Source organism: Lampris incognitus, chromosome 14 (assembly GCF_029633865.1).
Source record: "Lampris incognitus isolate fLamInc1 chromosome 14, fLamInc1.hap2, whole genome shotgun sequence".
Taxonomy (NCBI): domain Eukaryota; kingdom Metazoa; phylum Chordata; class Actinopteri; order Lampriformes; family Lampridae; genus Lampris; species Lampris incognitus.
This window is the reverse complement of record NC_079224.1, coordinates 41,744,333-41,762,629: the sequence shown is the minus strand read 5'-3', so window position 1 is coordinate 41,762,629 and position 18,297 is coordinate 41,744,333. Positions and strand designations below refer to the sequence as shown.

General features: G+C 47.0%; 1 protein-coding gene across 1 annotated transcript in view; it reads right to left on the bottom strand.

Moving 5' to 3' along the window:
* Positions 1-18,297, bottom strand: part of tnn (tenascin N) — a 53,825-nt gene that overhangs the window by 23,549 nt on the left and 11,979 nt on the right. The window contains exons 5-8 of the mRNA XM_056293294.1: positions 17,932-18,061; positions 11,906-12,088; positions 9,112-9,201; positions 2,590-2,853 (exon numbers count right to left, since the gene is read on the bottom strand). Of these exons, the coding sequence (XP_056149269.1) occupies positions 2,590-2,853; positions 9,112-9,201; positions 11,906-12,088; positions 17,932-18,061 (667 nt within the window). The remainder of the gene's footprint in view (positions 1-2,589; positions 2,854-9,111; positions 9,202-11,905; positions 12,089-17,931; positions 18,062-18,297) is intronic.

The window sequence follows — 18,297 nt, the reverse complement described above, 5'->3', positions numbered from 1 at the left end:
CGGGATGGCTCAGAAGAGTGGAGGAATTGGCCAAGTACAATTGGGGTGAAAAGGGGGGGGGGGAATCCAAAAAAAAAATTTTGAACAAAACATTAATTACAGGACTTCCTTAGACATAACAACTCGCTACATCAACTGACCTGCTTGCATTAGTAGTTTTTACTACAAGTAGACCAGCACGTGTGGAAATGTGGGGCTCCAGTTCTATGTCATGGGGTTTGCGGCTCTGACTGATTAAAGGCTGATTTAATCGCCTGGAAAGTCATTTTGATCTACGCCCATCGAGGAGGCCCCTTACACAAACAAATGCCTATTGAGGCTTACCAGACTACAATGAGTGATGTGAAATTTGTGGGCTGGCCAACATACAGACAGTGTCGAGGACTCCAGGTCTCAGGCCCGTCAGGCTGTAAGAGGTACTGTTGGAGGCCACAGGGACCTCCCCACTGATGTCCTCAACAGAGCTGTGCCTTAATATATAGCTGTCAATTCTGCCCGGCTCATGAGAAATTGCTGTTTTGATTTGGTCTCATCTTTGGCCAAGAGGTTGCTAGAGGCATCCAGTTCTGCATAGGGAGTTATTCTTACGGTAGATTTTAACCACGGGTTCACTCAGGTTGCTGAGACCCCTGGCCAAGGCCTCTTTGCATCCAGAACATGGTCGGCAGAATAATGCTCCTTCACCCCCCACCTGAAGGCTTCACTCCTCAAACTCTGGACTCCTCATCATTCCCCACACCAGGCTGCATTTTGTGGGGAACTGAGCTTCCTATGCTGCTGCACCCGCCTCTGGAATGCTCTTCCCACCTCAGTCTGCAACGCCGAATCCATTAATGATCTCAAATCCAGGTTTAAGACTCACCCCCCCCCCCGCCAAGCATTCTTACAGTTCGCCTCTTTCTTTGTTTTTTCCGTCTCCTTGCATCTTGAAATGCACTTTAAAAATCTAATGGATTATTATTTATCATAGCTAAAGCACTGCTATGCCAATGTGCCGGCTAATTTGACACTAATCCAAAGGCATTATCTTGCAAAACAACCTGTTGCACCAACTCAGTGTGTAAGAAGTTTGGATCTAAGTGAGTCTTGTCTGTAGGATTGATTAAAATTATTTCCTTATTTCAAGCAGGATGTACTTATCCGATCCTGTTTAAAGCATACAAACCGTAACACGTTACTATAATGAGCAACTTTTTTCCAACTAATATTAGTGGTAAAAGAGCTATTCTATTTTACATTTTTTATCAGTTATATTGTGTCTAAAAGTAGAAATTCAACATCTTGTGCACTTTTACTGATGCATTTCAGTGGATGAGCAATTTAGTTTGGCAGAGTTCTCACGTGGACCATGACTGACTTAAGTTCACAGCTAATTCATCTCAGTACTATGCAAACAAGTCTGCAAAACATAGTGAAGTCATTAGGGCCCCCGTTACTGAAAACCACCACAACCACAAGTCCCGCTAGGACCGCCCCTCTTCCGACATAACTATTCTGCCTTTTACCACATCAGAGCATTTGTGCTCACAAGTGAGGAGGGGTGAACGGCCCACTTTCGGTAAAAAAAAAAAAAGGCATATTACGGTAATTTTGATGAACAGTAAATATAAACATATTCTGAACACATTCCCCAGCTGCAGACATATGAATCATCTGACTCATCTCTCACTTTGCTGCAGATTCTCAAGCCCTTGTATAGACACATTCTCATACACGAAGAGACAGGCCCATGCACAAAGACCAGCGTGTCCACACACATTAATTCTTGATGTACACAATTCGCAATTACTATTGAAAATGTGTGTGTGTGTGTGTGTGGAGACACACACACAAACACACTCACAAGACACCTTTCTGGCACCAACAAATATCTGTGTGTATGCAAAAAAAAAAAATTTCCGGATTTTTCTCCCCAGTTGTATCCGGCCAATTACCCCACTCTTCCGAGCTGCCCCGGTCGCTGCTCCATCCCCTCTGCTGATCCGGGGAGGGGGCTGCAGACTACCACGTGCCTCCTCTGATACATGTGGAGTCGCCAGCCGCTTCGTTTCACCTGACAGTGAGGAGTTTCGCCAGGGGGACGCAGTGCGCGGGAGGATCACGCTATTCCCCCCCAATTCCCCCTCCCCCTCCGAACAGGTGCCCCGACTGACCGGAGGAGGAGACATACCCACATCCGGCTTCCCACCCACAGACACGGTGAATTTTGTCTGTAGGGATGCCCGACCAAGCTAGAGGTAACAAGGGGATTCGAACCGGCGATCCCTGTTTTGGTAGGCAACACCACACCACATGGATGGGAATTTTGATACAACAGTCCAGTTATTGGGAAAAAAGGTCTCCCTGCTGATAACACACACACACACACACACACACACAGTTCTGTTCACAACAAAGTCCCACAACAGTTGTGCTTTGCATCTATAACACTGTGTCCTTGTTTTTGTTGTTGCACACTTGAACCATATGCATGCAGAGCAGTCATCGTGTCTTGGCCCACTAGGAAGCCCCTTCATTTGCTCACACGTTGCAGAGACAAATAGATAAATGGAGTTTCTCTCACTTACTCAGGTGTACAGTCAAGTTTACCTGTCTCAGCCTCCGTTGAACTCTTCTTGCTGGCATTGCCCCCCTTGACAGCCCAGATATACACAGTGTAGAGGACCCCAGGCCTCAGGCCGGTCAGCTTGTAGGAGGTGCTGTCAGGGCCAACAGGGATCTCCCCACTGGAGCCCTCAGCAGAGCTGTAGCTCAGCATATAGCCGTCGATTGTCGCCTGGACCCGTTCCCACGACACGCTTGCGGTGTCCTCTGTTACTGCAATGGTCACCAGACTGGCAGGAGCATCAATGTCTATTTGAAGAGGAGGGGGGGGGGCAGAAGATGAAGAAGACATTTGAAAATTGGACGAAAGGATAAGGTCAGCGACAAAAATGAATATTAAGAAATGTGATAATGGTGTACAGAAAGTGAGGGGAGAGCAGAGAAATAAAAAAGCAAGGAACATGGGGGGCGAGGGGACGAGGATCAGTTATTTCATTCATATCTGTCCATTCAGTTTGTCCAATTTGCTCCAGGAGCCCAGCAAAAACATTTTGATTAGACCCAACACAAACAGCATTTCATTTCATTCATGGTTGTGGTCCACCCACCGTCTTTTCTACCGGGTAAGCAATACATGTCTAAACAACAACAACAACAACAATAATAATAATAGTAAATAATAAATATAATAATAAATAATATAATAACAATATGATAATAAATAACAGAATATAATAATATAACAATAATAATAAATAATATAACAATAAAAACATTATTATATTTATTATTATTTATATTATTATAATAATATATAATAATGATAATGATAATAAGATATAATATAATAATAATATAATAATAATAATACATATAGGATAAGCGGTTTGGATAATGGATTGATGGATGGATAACAATAATAATATAATAAATAATAATAAAATAATAATAATAATAAATGACTGATTCAAACTATAGTTCAAACATTTAATTCAGCCTCAACATACAGACATTTCGACAAATTCTCTTATGATACAAAACACGCCCACTGTTGTTCATTTTAATCAGAACATTCGAGTACACAAAGTCCCTTTACTCAGCATATTTTCCACCATTTTTTGGCCGGTGGACTCGAGGTACATATGAAGGAGACATGACGGGGAAAACGGACGGACGGTGTGCGTGTGTGTGCGTGCGTGTGTGTGTGTGCGTGTGTGTGCGTGTGTGTGCGTGTAGAATTATATAGATGGAACGGTGCAGCAAGACATTCCTCAGTATCACTACATAGAAAAGAGAGACAAGGATAGACAAAATAGAGAGTGGCGGTGGTGGTGGTGGTGGTGGTGGGGGGGGGGCAGGAGGAAGTGGGAGGAAATGTAAAAGCAATCATCATTTAGGGTCGCTCCTCTGTGACTCGGTCAAGGTTAGCCTTGTCTCAAAGCGCTACTCGCATCATGAAAACTGATTAATGATGCGCCCAGGAGGAGAAAGGAATTGCAGAGCTCTACCTCCCCTCCCCCCCCCAACTCTCTCTTTACGTCCCTCTACCTTAATCTCCCTCTCTCCCGCTCTCCCGTCGTCTGTCTCTCTCTGTCCTTGCGGCTCCGGCGCTTGACAATCTTTCATGAGCGAAATGCGAAAAGATAGGTTGCACTGCAGAGCCGAAACCATTTCAGGAGCCGTTTATAATGGCGCGTTTCCCATCAGGGCCGAGCGTTGGCTCCGCGCACGGAGACGAGGAGCTCCCTCAACGGCCTGCTGGGCGAGCGCATGGCCTCCGCTCGTCAGCGATTGCGGTGTCGCCGTTACGTGGGCACCATCAAACAAACTCACTCTCGCTACAAATGTCAGCGGCGGTTCGCTCACAGGCCAGCTCGGCCATGAACGATGAGCTGTGTGTATCTGCAACCCTTACCGCGTAGGCTACACGCTGTTGCGTGTCGACTAGTGCAGCAGTGTGTAGTTGGAGGGAAGGTGCATGTGTTCCTCCAACCCGCTTGTGTCCTTCCTGCCCTTAGCTTGCTGCTGCTGGCTAGCCTTTGTGGCGAATAGGGAAGCATCCTAGCGTGTAAGCCTTCCCTGGCCGGTACATAGCCTCTCCTTCACCAAGACTCCTGCCAGGCCTCCCCGTGGCCACACGTGGTAACTGGGGTCTTGCGGCCCCAGGCTAACTGGGCAGGGGATCTCGGAGCAGCAGTGGGCCCCAGAGATATGGTGTGCAGGCCCACCCTGGTGGACACGCCCTGGCACCTATCAACCACTGCCCCGCTGCCTTGTGGGTGAGTCTGGAAGACATAAGGCTAAGGGAGCTTACCCCAACAGAAAAGCAAGCTGTGGCGGCACGCTTCGAGGCGGTTTCCGAAAAACTGGATTTCCGGCAGCCCCCTGCAGTTGTGTGGAGGTGCCGGTCGTCTAGGGATCCCCCTTGCCATCGGAACCATCTCCTCTACAATCAAGTCATGTGGCGTTGGGAGAAGCGCCCACCCCCCATGCCACTTTAAAAACCATCTCTGCGCAGGGATCTTCTGCTATCTGAGTCCTCAAAGGACCCACAAATAGAAGAAGATGGTCATCATCGGGCACCATGGACAACCAGCAAGCAACATCAGGTGTAGTTAGGTTAACGGACTTGGCTCCGCCTCGTCGGTGGGCTTGTGTGACGGACACGAACGACGGCAGACGTTTCGCCTTCGCAAGCTACCGGGGCGACGGCGCCGGCCCGAGCACAAAACATGGGTTGTGGCTTCGGCGGTGTGGGAAACAGCTCACCCATCACGGGCGGCACACTCAGCACAGCGCCGACCACAAGTTCCTCGGTATCGGGCCGTTTCTCATCGTTTACGCCCTCATTTCCCCGCTGCGCCGCGGCAGCCACAAGTCTGGGAAAAGGGGGGGGGGCCCCCCGGTGGGAGACGCGTGTCAACGGGGGTGTCACTTTTCTCGTGAGCGCAGTCGCCGCGTTTCCAGCCGACTGTAAAGGGAATTTCAAGCCACTTCTCGAGGTGTCACCAAAAAGGGTGGGTGGAGGCAACTGACTCGAGGAGAGTATTGGGTAGTGTATTTGGCAATTTATTATACTTATTATATATTGGGGGGGGGGGATTTTTCCCTCCCCTTTTCTCTCCCCAATTGTATCCGGCCAATTACCCCACTCTTCCCAGCAGTCGGTCGTTGCTCCACCCCCTCTGCCGACTACCACATGCCTCCTCTGGTACATGTGGAGCCGCCAGCCGCTTCTTTTCCCCTGACAGTGAGGAGTTTCACCAGGGGGATGTAGCGCGTGGGTGGATCACGCTATTCCCCCTCCCCAAACAGGTGCCCTGAGCGACCAGAGGAGGCGCTAGTGCAGCAACCAAGGACGCACGCCAAAATCCGGCCTCCCAACCGCAGACATGGCCAATTGTGTCTGTAGGGATGCCCGGCCGAGCCGGAGGCAACACGGGGATTCGAACCAGCGATCCCCGTGTTGGTAGGCAACGGAATAGACCGCTACACTACCGGGCGCCCCGCAATAAAGTCTTTCTGATGCGTCATAATTTGTGTAAAAATACATGGATGGAAAGCCGGCAGTGGTGGCCGTCGTGACATGGTATTCTAGTGTGTGATTCCCAGCTAGCATCCTTCTTACTGATCCTTACTGGTCAAAAAGCTCCAACTGATAATGGTCTATTATTATTATTAGTACTACTACTACTATGATTGGCCCTGTGATAGACTGGCGGCTTGTCCAGGGTGTCTCCCCGGCTGCTGCTCAACGACTGCTGGGAAGGGCTCCAGCATCCTGCGACCTCGACCGGGATGAGCGGCTTGGATAACGGATGGATGGATGCTAATAGACTATTTTTTGTAGCATCACTTTCGCTTAAATCACGTCTCAAACGAATTAAATCCACGGAAAACGATGACAACTGTATAGTAACTCTTATTCTAGGTTATAGATAAATAGATTCAATTCACATCTTGTTAAAGAAAAAAGAAACATCTGGCCACAGCTGGTCCCGCGCACAAATACACACACGTGCTTTTGTAGGCAATGAGGCAGCTCTCGCTGCCTTACCGGCGCACCGGTGGGGAAACCAGTGGCTGCAGTGGGTGGCTTAGTGATTTAGTGGGTTATAGCTCATGCAATGAATTCAGCCACTTTTAGCAGGAATGTGACACTGACTTATCGCGTCTCACATCTTTTCCCAACACTTTCCACTCTAAACTAATAAAGCAGAAAAAAACACGGCGCTGAAGGCCCTCCGTAGACAGTGTACTTCCAGTGAGAGCTGTCAGTCCAAAACGCCACAGGATCCCCCATGTCCAGGGGAGCTGATAACATAAAGATCAACATTCAGCCTCCCACCTCAGCCGAGTCCATCTGCTTTCTGTTAGACAGGCCTCAGTGTAAACTTTATTGAATCTGGATTGGCAGCGGCAGTAGCGGCGGTATGCTGTGTTTATGGAACTTGCAGAATTTAGACAGGCCATTGACTATGAAAGCACATGTGACATGCGGCAATTTATCAGATTTGATGTGCACATAGATACTATAAGGCCTTTACAGTGCCGCTGTGAATCATCTTGTTTTTGCAAAATCGTGGTTGCACACAGCCACACACACACATACATGTGTGACTGACTGCAAAACCGACACAATTTCACCAGTGGGAGAGAACGTTAAATAGAGCGACTATAACTGTTCACACACACACACACACACAAATAGTAATTCTTTTTCTTTTTTTTGAAATTTTCCTGCTGTTTCGCCCCAATTTTATCCGTCCAATTACCCCACTTTTCTGAGCCGTCCCGGTCACTGCTCCACCCCCCTCTGCCTCCTCCTCCGACACATGTGGAGTCGCCAGCCGCTTCTTTTCCCCTGACAGTGAGGAGTTTCGCCAGGGGGACGTAGCGCGTGGGAGAATCACGCCATTCCCCCCAGTCCCCCTCCCCCGAACAGGTGCCCCGACAGACCAGAGGAGGCGCTAGTGCAGCGACCAACATCCGGCTTCCCACCCGCAGACACGGCCAATTGGGACGCCCAACCAAGCCGGAGGTGACATGGGAATTAGAACCGCTGATCCCCCATGTTGGTAGGCTGCAGAATAGACCGCCACCACGCCACCCGGACGCCCACACAAATAGTAACTCAACCCAAATATCCCACCATTTTACAGAAGTAAATAAATATAGCATGCTCCCGGAAGTAATAATCGACCGCTAAGCCAGCACCAACTCATCTTTCCATAGCCCTGATAAATGAGAGGAGTCTCCTCGTGATTCATCCTTTATGTCTTTTACTGACCACCTCAGATGAAGGATTGACACTACTGGACTGGAGACAAGCCGCTGTCTGTCTGGTGTAGATTAATGTAGTCCCCCACTGACGCCCACACACACAGCACACACACACCACCATCATCATCATCATCCCATCATCCACTGCTGTGCTTTTCTCCGCCATGTGTCTCCTCTCTAGGTGAGAAAGACCTGAAGAGACGGACGAGGGTTGAGAATCTCTCGCTAACACCCCTGAATAAAAACCATTAACTCTGCTGCCTTGGGGCATGTGAAAACAAAGAACCAGACACTCAGACAGCTTTTTAACTGACTCAGCACGGTCGTGGGATAAGGATCAGGAAGGGAGGAAAGGAAGGGGAAAAAGGGGAGACAGACAGAGAGACAGAAAACAACACAACCACAACAGTAATGGAAGTAACCGACGACCTGCCGTGCCATTATGGGCCATTTGTAGCAGTCAGTCCAACAATGAATGTTTATGTCTTATCTATTATCCAGACCAGCTGTGAAAGGGAAACTTTAATGAATTCCTGCTCACGTTCTTTAAGATCGGCCCAACATGAAGTAAGAATAAATAAGGACGACTCCGTGCTAAGCCAATATGCCCCGATGGGGCCAGATGGACTGTACTTACCTAAATCACCGTGGAGAATCACCGCGTGGTTCCACAATGGGTATCACATTTCCTCTCAATGACCATGTTCTCCACGGCAATTATGACTTGTCTAGATTATTAAACCATAAAGTCTGGCCCGCCATCATTGACCTATAATGATACCTCTTGCTGGACATATTCATTATGCAATTACCTTTGGCTATAAGTAAAAAGTAAAACTAAGTGGTCTCATATGGCACGTCTATATTATGACTGACAGATTATGTGTCTTTTCTATTAAGTCGTGACCGCTTTGAAATTGTAGATGGTTTGCCACAAGCGAGGGGCGGTTGTTGCTTGTCTGGTCCGAGTTGAGATAAATCAGAACGCGGAGCATCTCGGGTGCAAATTTCATGTGTTTCATTTCCTCAAGGGTCTGATTTTGATCTGAGCTTAGTCGGGGACCGCCTTTGAACTGACTCAGGACTTGAGTGCGTAGCACATTCAAGGCATATTCAGTGTATATGGAGCTGAAAGATACCGGCATGACCCCTGTAAGTGTAGCATGTGATATGTGTCAGTTAGTATGTGTACCTGTTTGATAACTCGGCGAAGTTGGCGTGTGAAGTGCGACGTTGTCACACTAGTTTCACAAAGATCCTGAATAGCGTGGAGCATTCACTGACCTGTGATCCCAGTGACGGAGGAGGATGGTCCTTCACTGGTACCCCTGATGGCCTGAACTGCGATCAGGTACTCTGTTCCCGGATTTAGGCCTGCAAAGAGACCGATGAACCAACCGTTTACTGAGGTCTAACGTGTGCAATGACAACGACGGTGTATGTTCCATTACGGCAGTCTGAACATGAACACTGCTGTGAAAATGTGGGTTTTATCAAAATAAACAAGATTAGACTTAAGGTTAAAGAAGGAATATGTTCATATTCATGATGCTATACAGGAGATGAGCTGAAACGATGAGAGGAAATGAGATGATTTCTTTCAGCAATGTGTGTGTGTGTGTGCATTTTGATTTGATCATATTTTGATCATATGCAAGTAACTTATTAAACTTCCAGCAATAGATACTGTGGTGGATATTGCTAGGAAAACATCTCATATATGATATAATTAGTTTGATTATAGAAAACTCATATCAAGCATTTAACAGAACAGGTCATTTTAAACTGTAACATTGAACATGAGCCAATTTGAACATAAAAATAATTGAATTTAGTAATAATTGAAGTGAGTAATCATTGAGCAATAATTGAAAACGAGGTTATATTGAATATTAGCATCCAGCATCCCCGCAACCCTGAGTAGGATAAGCGGTTTGGATAATGGATGGTTGGATGGATGGATTAGTTCAATATGAGTAATACCCCATATTAGATCATTTCATATAAACTGAGCCATTTCTGCCTTACCATTTGGGAAAAGTTTGCTCAGTAAAATACGAGTAATTTAGTGCAGTTGGATATCTGATAAACCAATATGTGTGAGGCCCTTCCACATCATCAGCTAACATCTGTCGATGGACTCAGGTGGAAGTCAATCACGTACGCAGTTCTACACATGTAAAACTAAACAGTCCACATTGGTAACTAAGGGTCCATAATTAGGTAACTGAGCCAGGTGGAGTCCCCACTTCGGAGAGCTCTGCAGTTTATCTACTACACACTGACACATTATTCGGTATGACAGGCGCTGTAGCTGTGCTGGGTTTGCCGGGTCCCTGACAGAGGGCAGCCATGCACATCTTTGTACAGATGTGCAGAGACTAAGTGATACAGTGGAGGAACTGAGAGCGCAAATGAAGCCCGAAGGCAACAATGGATGCAAATAAATAAATAAATATGACATGAAAATGAAATGAAAGCCACTTCATGTTGCCATTGTACAGATTACAATGAAATGTGTTCTCTGCACTTAACCCATCCTACTGTATAGGAGCAGTGGGCAGCTGCAGCGCCCGGGGACCAACTCCAGGTCTTCTTCCCATTGCCTTGCTCAGGGGCACAGACAGGAGTATTAACCCTAACATGCATGTCTTTTTGATGGTGGGAGGAAACCTGAGCGCCCGGAGGAAACCCACGCAGACACGGGGAGAACATGCAAACTCCACACAGAAAGGACCCGGGATGGCCTGGGGATAGCGCTAACCACTGGGCCACTGTGCCGCCCAATAAATATGTATTGCATGCTGCATTTTATATGGTTTTTCATGCCTCACCAGATATGGTATCTTTTAAACATACACAATTTTGTGTGGTTACCGTACCTAATTAAATATTAGTTATTAATGATTAATGAACCATACAAATTATATCGTCCACCACTTTAACCACAAAGCTGTTTCTTTTCTTTTTTTTTATCCCCCTCCTCCCCCCTTTTCTCCCCAGTTGTACCCAGCCATCGCTGCTCCACCCACTCTACCTATCCGGAGGGGGCTGCAGACTACCACACGCTTCCTCCTCCGATACATGTGGAGTCGCCAGCCGCTTCTTTTCACCTGACAGTGAGGAGTTTCACCAGGGGGAAATAGCGCGTGGGAGGATCACGCTATTCCCCCCTGAACAGGCACCCCGACCGACCAGAGGAGGCGCTAATGCAGCGACCAGGACACATACCCACATCCGGCTTCCCACCCGCAGACACGGCCAACTGTGTCTGTAGGGACGCCCGACCAAGCCGGAGGCAACGTGGGGATTTGAACCGGCGATCCCCGTGTTGGTAGGCAACAGAATAGACCGCTACGCTACCCGGACGCCCAAAGCTGTTTCTTTTAATAACTTACAAGACTGATTGATTAGAGGTTGTTTTCACGGATGCTCTTGGACGCTACATGAACTCCAACAACATGGATCAGGATGGGGTCTACGGCAACGCCCTGACCAACTTCAGCTACGCCCACACCGAGAAGACAGGTACTGTCATTCAATAGCAGCTTTGAAGCAGGGGCGACTATCCTTGCGAATGGAGTGTCAGTAGTTTGAATGTGCAGTATTGCATAATGGATCCACTTCCCTACCCTCCTTTTCCATCTCTGCAGGTGTCTTCCCAGCCCCCGTGACGGGAGCATACTACTTCAGGCTCACCTTCAGCGACTGGCGCGTTAGCTCCTCCGGCATTTACTTGTTTAAGAATCAACCGCGTATTTTGTTTAATGTTCGAGAGCACGGACAAACCCTACCACCTGTATGCAGCTAATGGTGTTGCTCTTCAGTTAGCGAAAGGAGATAGGGCCCACGCGGTAATGCCCAAAGCTCACCCGGTGACGGATAAGATAAACGGTCACAACACGTTCACCGGTTTCCTGCTGTAACTCATAACATTTCCTGTTTCGGGCAGTGTGACTCTTCATTTGGAATGCAACCTCCTGTCTGTCGACTTGTACTTCATATAAGCATCAATAAAACCACAGCGACAGGACAGCTGGTTTGCTTCTCCACACACGCTGTCTGTTGCAGTACTTACCCACTATAGTGTACCTGGTGCGGGCCTCCTGGCTCCTTTGCACACTCTGCTCCTCCTCTTGTCCTGCCGGGTCAATGTGTTTGAGCCTGAAATGGTCTACCTCAGCTGCTGGATTCTTCCAGGCCACTTGAATAGAGTCTTCGGTTTGGCCAACGACTTTAATGTGTTCGATAGCAGACACATCTGGGAACCAAAAAAAATGAAATAACAGAACATAAGCAACTCAAATAAACAGAATGGGTAGCAGGGTGGCCCGGTGCAGTGGTTTTCAAAGAGGTCCTTGAGGACCCCCCCCCCAAAACAATTTTTTTTTTGGATTTTGAGATACTTTATTGATCCCCGTAGAAAAGTTACACTCTGCATTTAACCCGTCCTAGCTGTGTAGCTGGGAGCAGTGGGCAGCCGCCGTGCACCAACTCCAGTTCTTCCTCCCATGCCTCGGTCAGGGGCACAGGCAGGAGTACTGACCCTAACCTGCATGTCTTTTCTGACGGCGAGGAGAAAACCCACCACAGACACGGGGAGAACATGCAAACTCCACACAGAGGACAACCTGGGATGACCCCCGGGGGGTTCGAACCCAGGACCTTCTTGCTGTGAGGTGACAGCGCCCAACAAAAATACTGCTAGTTCTCTATTCCAAGTATGTTTCTAAGCATGTTCACTTGTTTCAGATAATCCAGCCATCTAAAAGGTGAGGTCCTTCCTCAATAAGTGTCCTTCTCAGTAGTATGTCCCTGTGAACTTGTGAAACATCATCTGTCACAGCCCCAAGTACTGTCCAAAAAGACAAGTTCAAATTTAGCCAAGAAAGCTTCAAAAGCCTGCATGTGTTCTCACTTAACTGAGGACGCGTCGGTTAGTGACTCGGCAGACTGGCGATACACAAAGACCCCGGCATTTATTTCCATGTTAACAGTCGTGGCAGAGGAAAGCGAAGCCCAACACTTTTATCATAATTTCCGTACCATAACTGTTATTTTGTCGCCATATTCATCGGCGAGAACATTTGTGGCGAGGAATCAACAATGCAGATTTCAAATGTTTTCCCTTTTTGGAAAATAATGCCAATTTTTTTATTTTGATATACTTTATTGATCCCCGTAGGGAAATTCTCTCTCTGCATTTAACCCATCCTAGCTGTGTAGCCAGGAGCAGTGGGCGGCGGCCGGGGACCGACTCCAGTTCGTCTTGCCATGTCTCGGTCAGGGGGACAGACAGGAGTATTAATCCTAACATGCGTGTCTTTTTGATGGTGGGGGGAAAGCGGAGCACCCGGAGAAAACCCACCACAGACACGGGGAGAACATGCGAACTCCACACAGAGGACGACCCCCCAAGGTTAGATGACCCCAGGGTTCGAACCCATGACCTTCTTGATGTGAGGCAACAGCGCTAAACGCTGTGCCACCGTGCAATTTGCTCTGACTTTTCAGGGCAAGGGAAGCCTCGCTAGTCCAGAGTTTTGTGTAATACCGGCAAGTACGCCCACCCGTCCACAGAAAATTCAGTGCACTTCAAGAATGGGAATTCATACTTGGGGGTACTTGGTATTGAGAAGTGCCGTGAGTTTTTAGATCTAGCACAACAGGTAAGCACACCTGCAAAAATAGAAAAACCAGCAGCAGTACTTTGGATCTGCAGAAGACCGGATTAAAAGCTACCGGCGTCGTGTGTGGGGACACGGCTTTTAAACTAGAAGACATTGGTTTAATTAAGAACGCATGACAGCAATGCAATCTTGCTGTTGAAGTATTCTCATTGCAAAACCGGTAAATTCCTGTAGCTCTGCGGGTGCTCACCTTGCACTCTGACCGGACAAGAAATGCCCTTATAACCCTGACCTGAGGGGGTGTTTTGTTTTTTTTGTTGTTGTTTTTGGTGCAGTTTGTTTGTCTGTCTGTTTCTCTTTCATCAGCTTTACAGAAAAAACAGCTGCAACAACTGACATGAAGGTCCCCGGATTACCCGATTAACTTTTTTTGGAAGCAACCGAGTCGAGGTCATGAAGCAGGTCAAAACTGGTTTTTGGGCCGTAAATTTGTTAAAACGGTTTCGTTTACTGCAGCTTGACAACGATATGTTCAATTTCCTATTTCAAAGACATAGTTCCCTGTCAACTGCTGCGGAGAGAAGTGCATTGTTCGCAGATGTAGAGGTCGGGGGTCAAAGCAGAAACGAAAATAAGGTTATTTACAGTTGCTCCCATGTGTTCCAGTGGATGCAATTGAAGCAATCCATTCCAGGCAAAGACAAAGTGAAAGAATGCACAAAATGAAGACTGAGCACTTCCTCACTGTCGACTGTGTTGCTCTCAGGGGTGGAAAGAGAACCTTTCATGTAAAGCCCCTTCTGAAGTCGACCATGTGACCAGACAAATGTCTGTCTCATAATGCGTGCTTGTCACACAACCAGATTTCAGAGGATGGTGTGTGTCTTCTCATGCCCGCTGACAAATACCGTGTTCTCTGAAGGGTTTCAGGCAAACCACACCGATCCCTCTCTCTCTCTCTCTCTCTCTCTCTCTCTCTCTCTCACTCTCTCTCTCTCTCTCTCTCTCTCTCTCCATTTCTCTCTCCATTTCTCTCTCTCTCTCTCTCTCTCTCTCTCTCTCTCTCTCTCTCTCTCCCTTTCTCTCTCTCTCTCTCTCCATTTCTCTCTCTCACTCTCTTGCTCTTTTACGCTCTCCGTTTCTCTTTCTGTCTCTCACTCTCTGTCTCTCTCCCTGTCCCTGTTTCTGTTTCTCTCCCTGCTTCTCTCTCTGTCTCTTACTCTCTTGGTCTTTTTCTCTCTCCCTGTTTCTCTCTCTCTGTCTCTCACTCTCTTCTCAAGCATGTTTTCCATCTGGCAGTTTCTCTTTCTCTGTCTGTCTCTCTCTGTCTCTCTCTCTCCATTTCTCTTTCTGTGTGTGTGTCTCTCTCTCTCTCTCTCCATTTCTCTTTCTGTCTCTCACTCTCTCCGTCTCTCTTTTTCTCTTTCTGTCTCTCATTCTCTCAGCCTGTCTCTCTCTCTTTCTTTTTCTCTTTCCCTGTTTCTCTTTCTGTCTCTCACTCTCTCCGTCTCTCCTTTTCTCTCTCCGTCTCCCTTTCTGTCTCTCACTCTCTCAGTCTGTCTCTCCCTCTTTTTCTTTCAAGCATGTTTTCCATCTGGCAGTTTCTCTTTCTCTGTCTGTCTCTCTCTCTCTCTCTCTCTCTCCGTTTCTCTTTCTGTCTCTCACTCTCTCCGTCTCTCTTTTTCTCTCTCCGTCTCTCTTTCTGTCTCTCACTCAGTCTGTCTCTCTCTCTTTCTCTTTCCCTGTTTCTCTTTCTGTCTCTCCGTCTCTCCTTTTCTCTCTCCGTCTCTCTTTCTGTCTCTCACTCAGTCTGTCTCTCTCTCTTTCTCTTTCCCTGTTTCTCTTTCTGTCTCTCCGTCTCTCTTTTTCTCTCTCCGTCTCTCTTTCTGTCTCTCTCTCTTTCTCTTTCCCTGTCTCTTTCTGTCTCTCCGTCTCTCTTTCTGTCTCTCGCTCTCTCACTCTGTCTCTCTCTCTTTCTCTTTCAAGCATGTTTTCCATCTGGCAGTCAGTCTTTCCTCTGTGTCACTTTATCTTGCCACATCTGTGAGTGCGTCTGACTTTCATTAAATGCATCCTTACAGTCATTTCCTTGTAATCAAGCTGACTAATAATTAGCTTTAACTCTAATGATAAACGAACCAGTGCTTAATGAAACACTTAGTAATAACGGGTGTCAGCGTTTATGGGCTGGGAGTTAACGCAATGGGAAATGCTACATGCAGATTTAAATGTACAGAAGACTTGTGCCACGTGGATCACAGCTCATTAGAAAGTATTTGTGCATGAATAAAACTGACCTCATAATCCAATCACATAATTATTTGATTTTAAATATTTTTGCGACACCGTTAGAAGTAATTTTTATGAATGACCTCAAAGAGCACCTAGGTTTCAGTTACCTTTCAGCTACCTTGACAGACCCTCTTTACTGCCCAGCCCATACTATTCCATCCATTATCCAAGCTGCTTATCCCAATCGGGGTCACGGGATGCTGGAGCCTATCCCAGCAGTCATTTGGTGGCAGGTGGGGAGACACCCTGGACAGGCCGCCAGGCCATCACAGGGCCAACACATTCACACCTAAGGACAGTTTTTTTAGTATGACCAATTCACCTGACCTACATGTCTTTGGAGTGTGAGAGGAAACCCACGCAGACACGGGGAGAACATGCAAACTCCACACATAGGATGACCTGGGATGACCCCCAAGGTTGGACAACCCCGGGGTTCGAACCCAGGACCTTCTTGCTGTGAGGCGACCGCGCTAACCACTGCGCCACCGTGCCGCCCCCATACTATTCCATCAATCATCATTCAGTCACGGAGGAAAATGTTGCACGGTCCCATTCTGGCTTTATTAACACTGGTCCTAGGCTAGCACGTTGGTAGAATACAGCTCATTAAGTCATTCTGTAATTAATGTCACTCCACGATAATGTCAAATTTGCTGTTGTGTCCATACAATGCTACACCTTGTTAAGTCTGCAGTTTGCTTTTGAGTGATTAGATAATCCACGATGCCAAGACATCACATTTCACAGTGACCCTTTGTCCAGCAATTTTCACATCACTGGCTCCACAGGTCACCTCGGCCAATCCTCACATCTGGTCCTCACCTCGCCCCGAAAATGTGGTTGCTTAATCTGCAAATTCCTGCATTTTAAACCGGCACCTGTCTCAACTTGCTTCCCATTTCAAAACTTGTGTTTTTACACAATCATGTCAAATTTAATCCCAAATGTGACCATTTAAACTCCAGAGAGTCTCACTTCAGGTGCTCCAGGCTTTATCTTTCCGTACTCGTATTAACCTTGCATTGGTCACATCTGTCTCTCTTACTGTAAGACCATGTGACCTAATCTGCATCATTGTTTGTAGTTAAAACCATAAAAACAGACATATCATAAAACAGAAACATTTAAATTCATACCTTACTTTTTTACTTTGCTCATCGGCAATGAGTAATGCAAAAAGTGGCGATGGGCTGGGATGTTACACCGGTTCGATGGTACGGAATAATACTATCATGAACATAGCGTGAAACGTAACATAAAATTGTGATTCACATGGCAAAAGCTTTTTTATCCAAGTTAAAAAATTGTATTTCAACTGTTATCCTACTAAAATGTCTAATTAACCCAAAATAAAATAAAATAAGAACTTGACCCGGCATGTCTGCTAATGTCATGTAAAGCTACAAGGCTGTTCTTGCATATTTAAAAAAAAAAATTTTTTTTTGTCTACAGTGCGGCTGTGCATGTGCAGACAGCTCCAGTCAGTGCAGCTCGTTTGACATTTCAGCTTTCTGATTAATTATTATCACATTTAAGAGTAGGCCTGAGCATTGTTTTGTCTACATACACGGTTAATGATTTATTGAACTCCATTCAGTTGCATTCTTTGTTTTGTTAATTTAACCAAAATGATATAAGACCTGTGTAACAACCACGGAAGCCTAGCCTCGCTAGCCCTCGGCTAACGGGTCGGACCCTTTAGTTGACTGGTTAGCGAAGTCACCCGCGGTCCGGGCTACCCGGGTTCGATTCCCGACTGAGGCGGATTCCTAGCTGCCCGCCGAATTTGCTACACCGGTGTCAGAAGTGGGATGGTGAGACCGCGAGGCTGATATGCTGAAGCGTGGGGATGCACTTCCCGAAGGAGGGGGGGTAGTGTCACAACCACGGATGCCTAGACTCGCTAGGCCTTGGCTAACGGGTCAGACCCTTTAGTTGACTGGTTAGCGCAGTCACCCGTGGTCCGGGCTATCCGGGTTCAATTCCCGGCTGCGGCGGATTCCTGGCTGCCCCCTGAATTCGCTCAAGGTTAGGTTGATACTGTTAAACTGAAAAATGTGGTATTGAGCGGTATGAGTATCATAATATGCATGCTACGAACATTTCATAGCATCACAAGATTTTTTTGGGGGGAGGGGGGGGCCCCACAAAGAGGCTTATGAAAGCTGTGTGTGCTCACCTGTGGTAGCCTCTATTCTGTCTGCATCTGTTTGGATCCCTCTGATGACAGCGTACACTTTGACAATGTAGGTGACCCCTGGGATGAGCCCCGTGATCAGGTGGAAGTTCTCTGTGTTGGGCACCCTCACCTAGATCGAGGATGCAGAAGAGTAAGACATGTTCTGTAGGATTAAAGACGTAATCGACTTATACAGTAAAGCCCTTTATAAAGATAGCCCCGCGCTTGAAATCGGCTCCAAACTTTTGCTTAAGTCCAAATGTTTGGTGTTTGACTACCAAAAACAAGACCGTGGTCTTATAGTGTAGATAATCTTGTACCGAGCCACTTCTACGTTTAGCTGGGTTGTGTTGACTAGGAAACTGA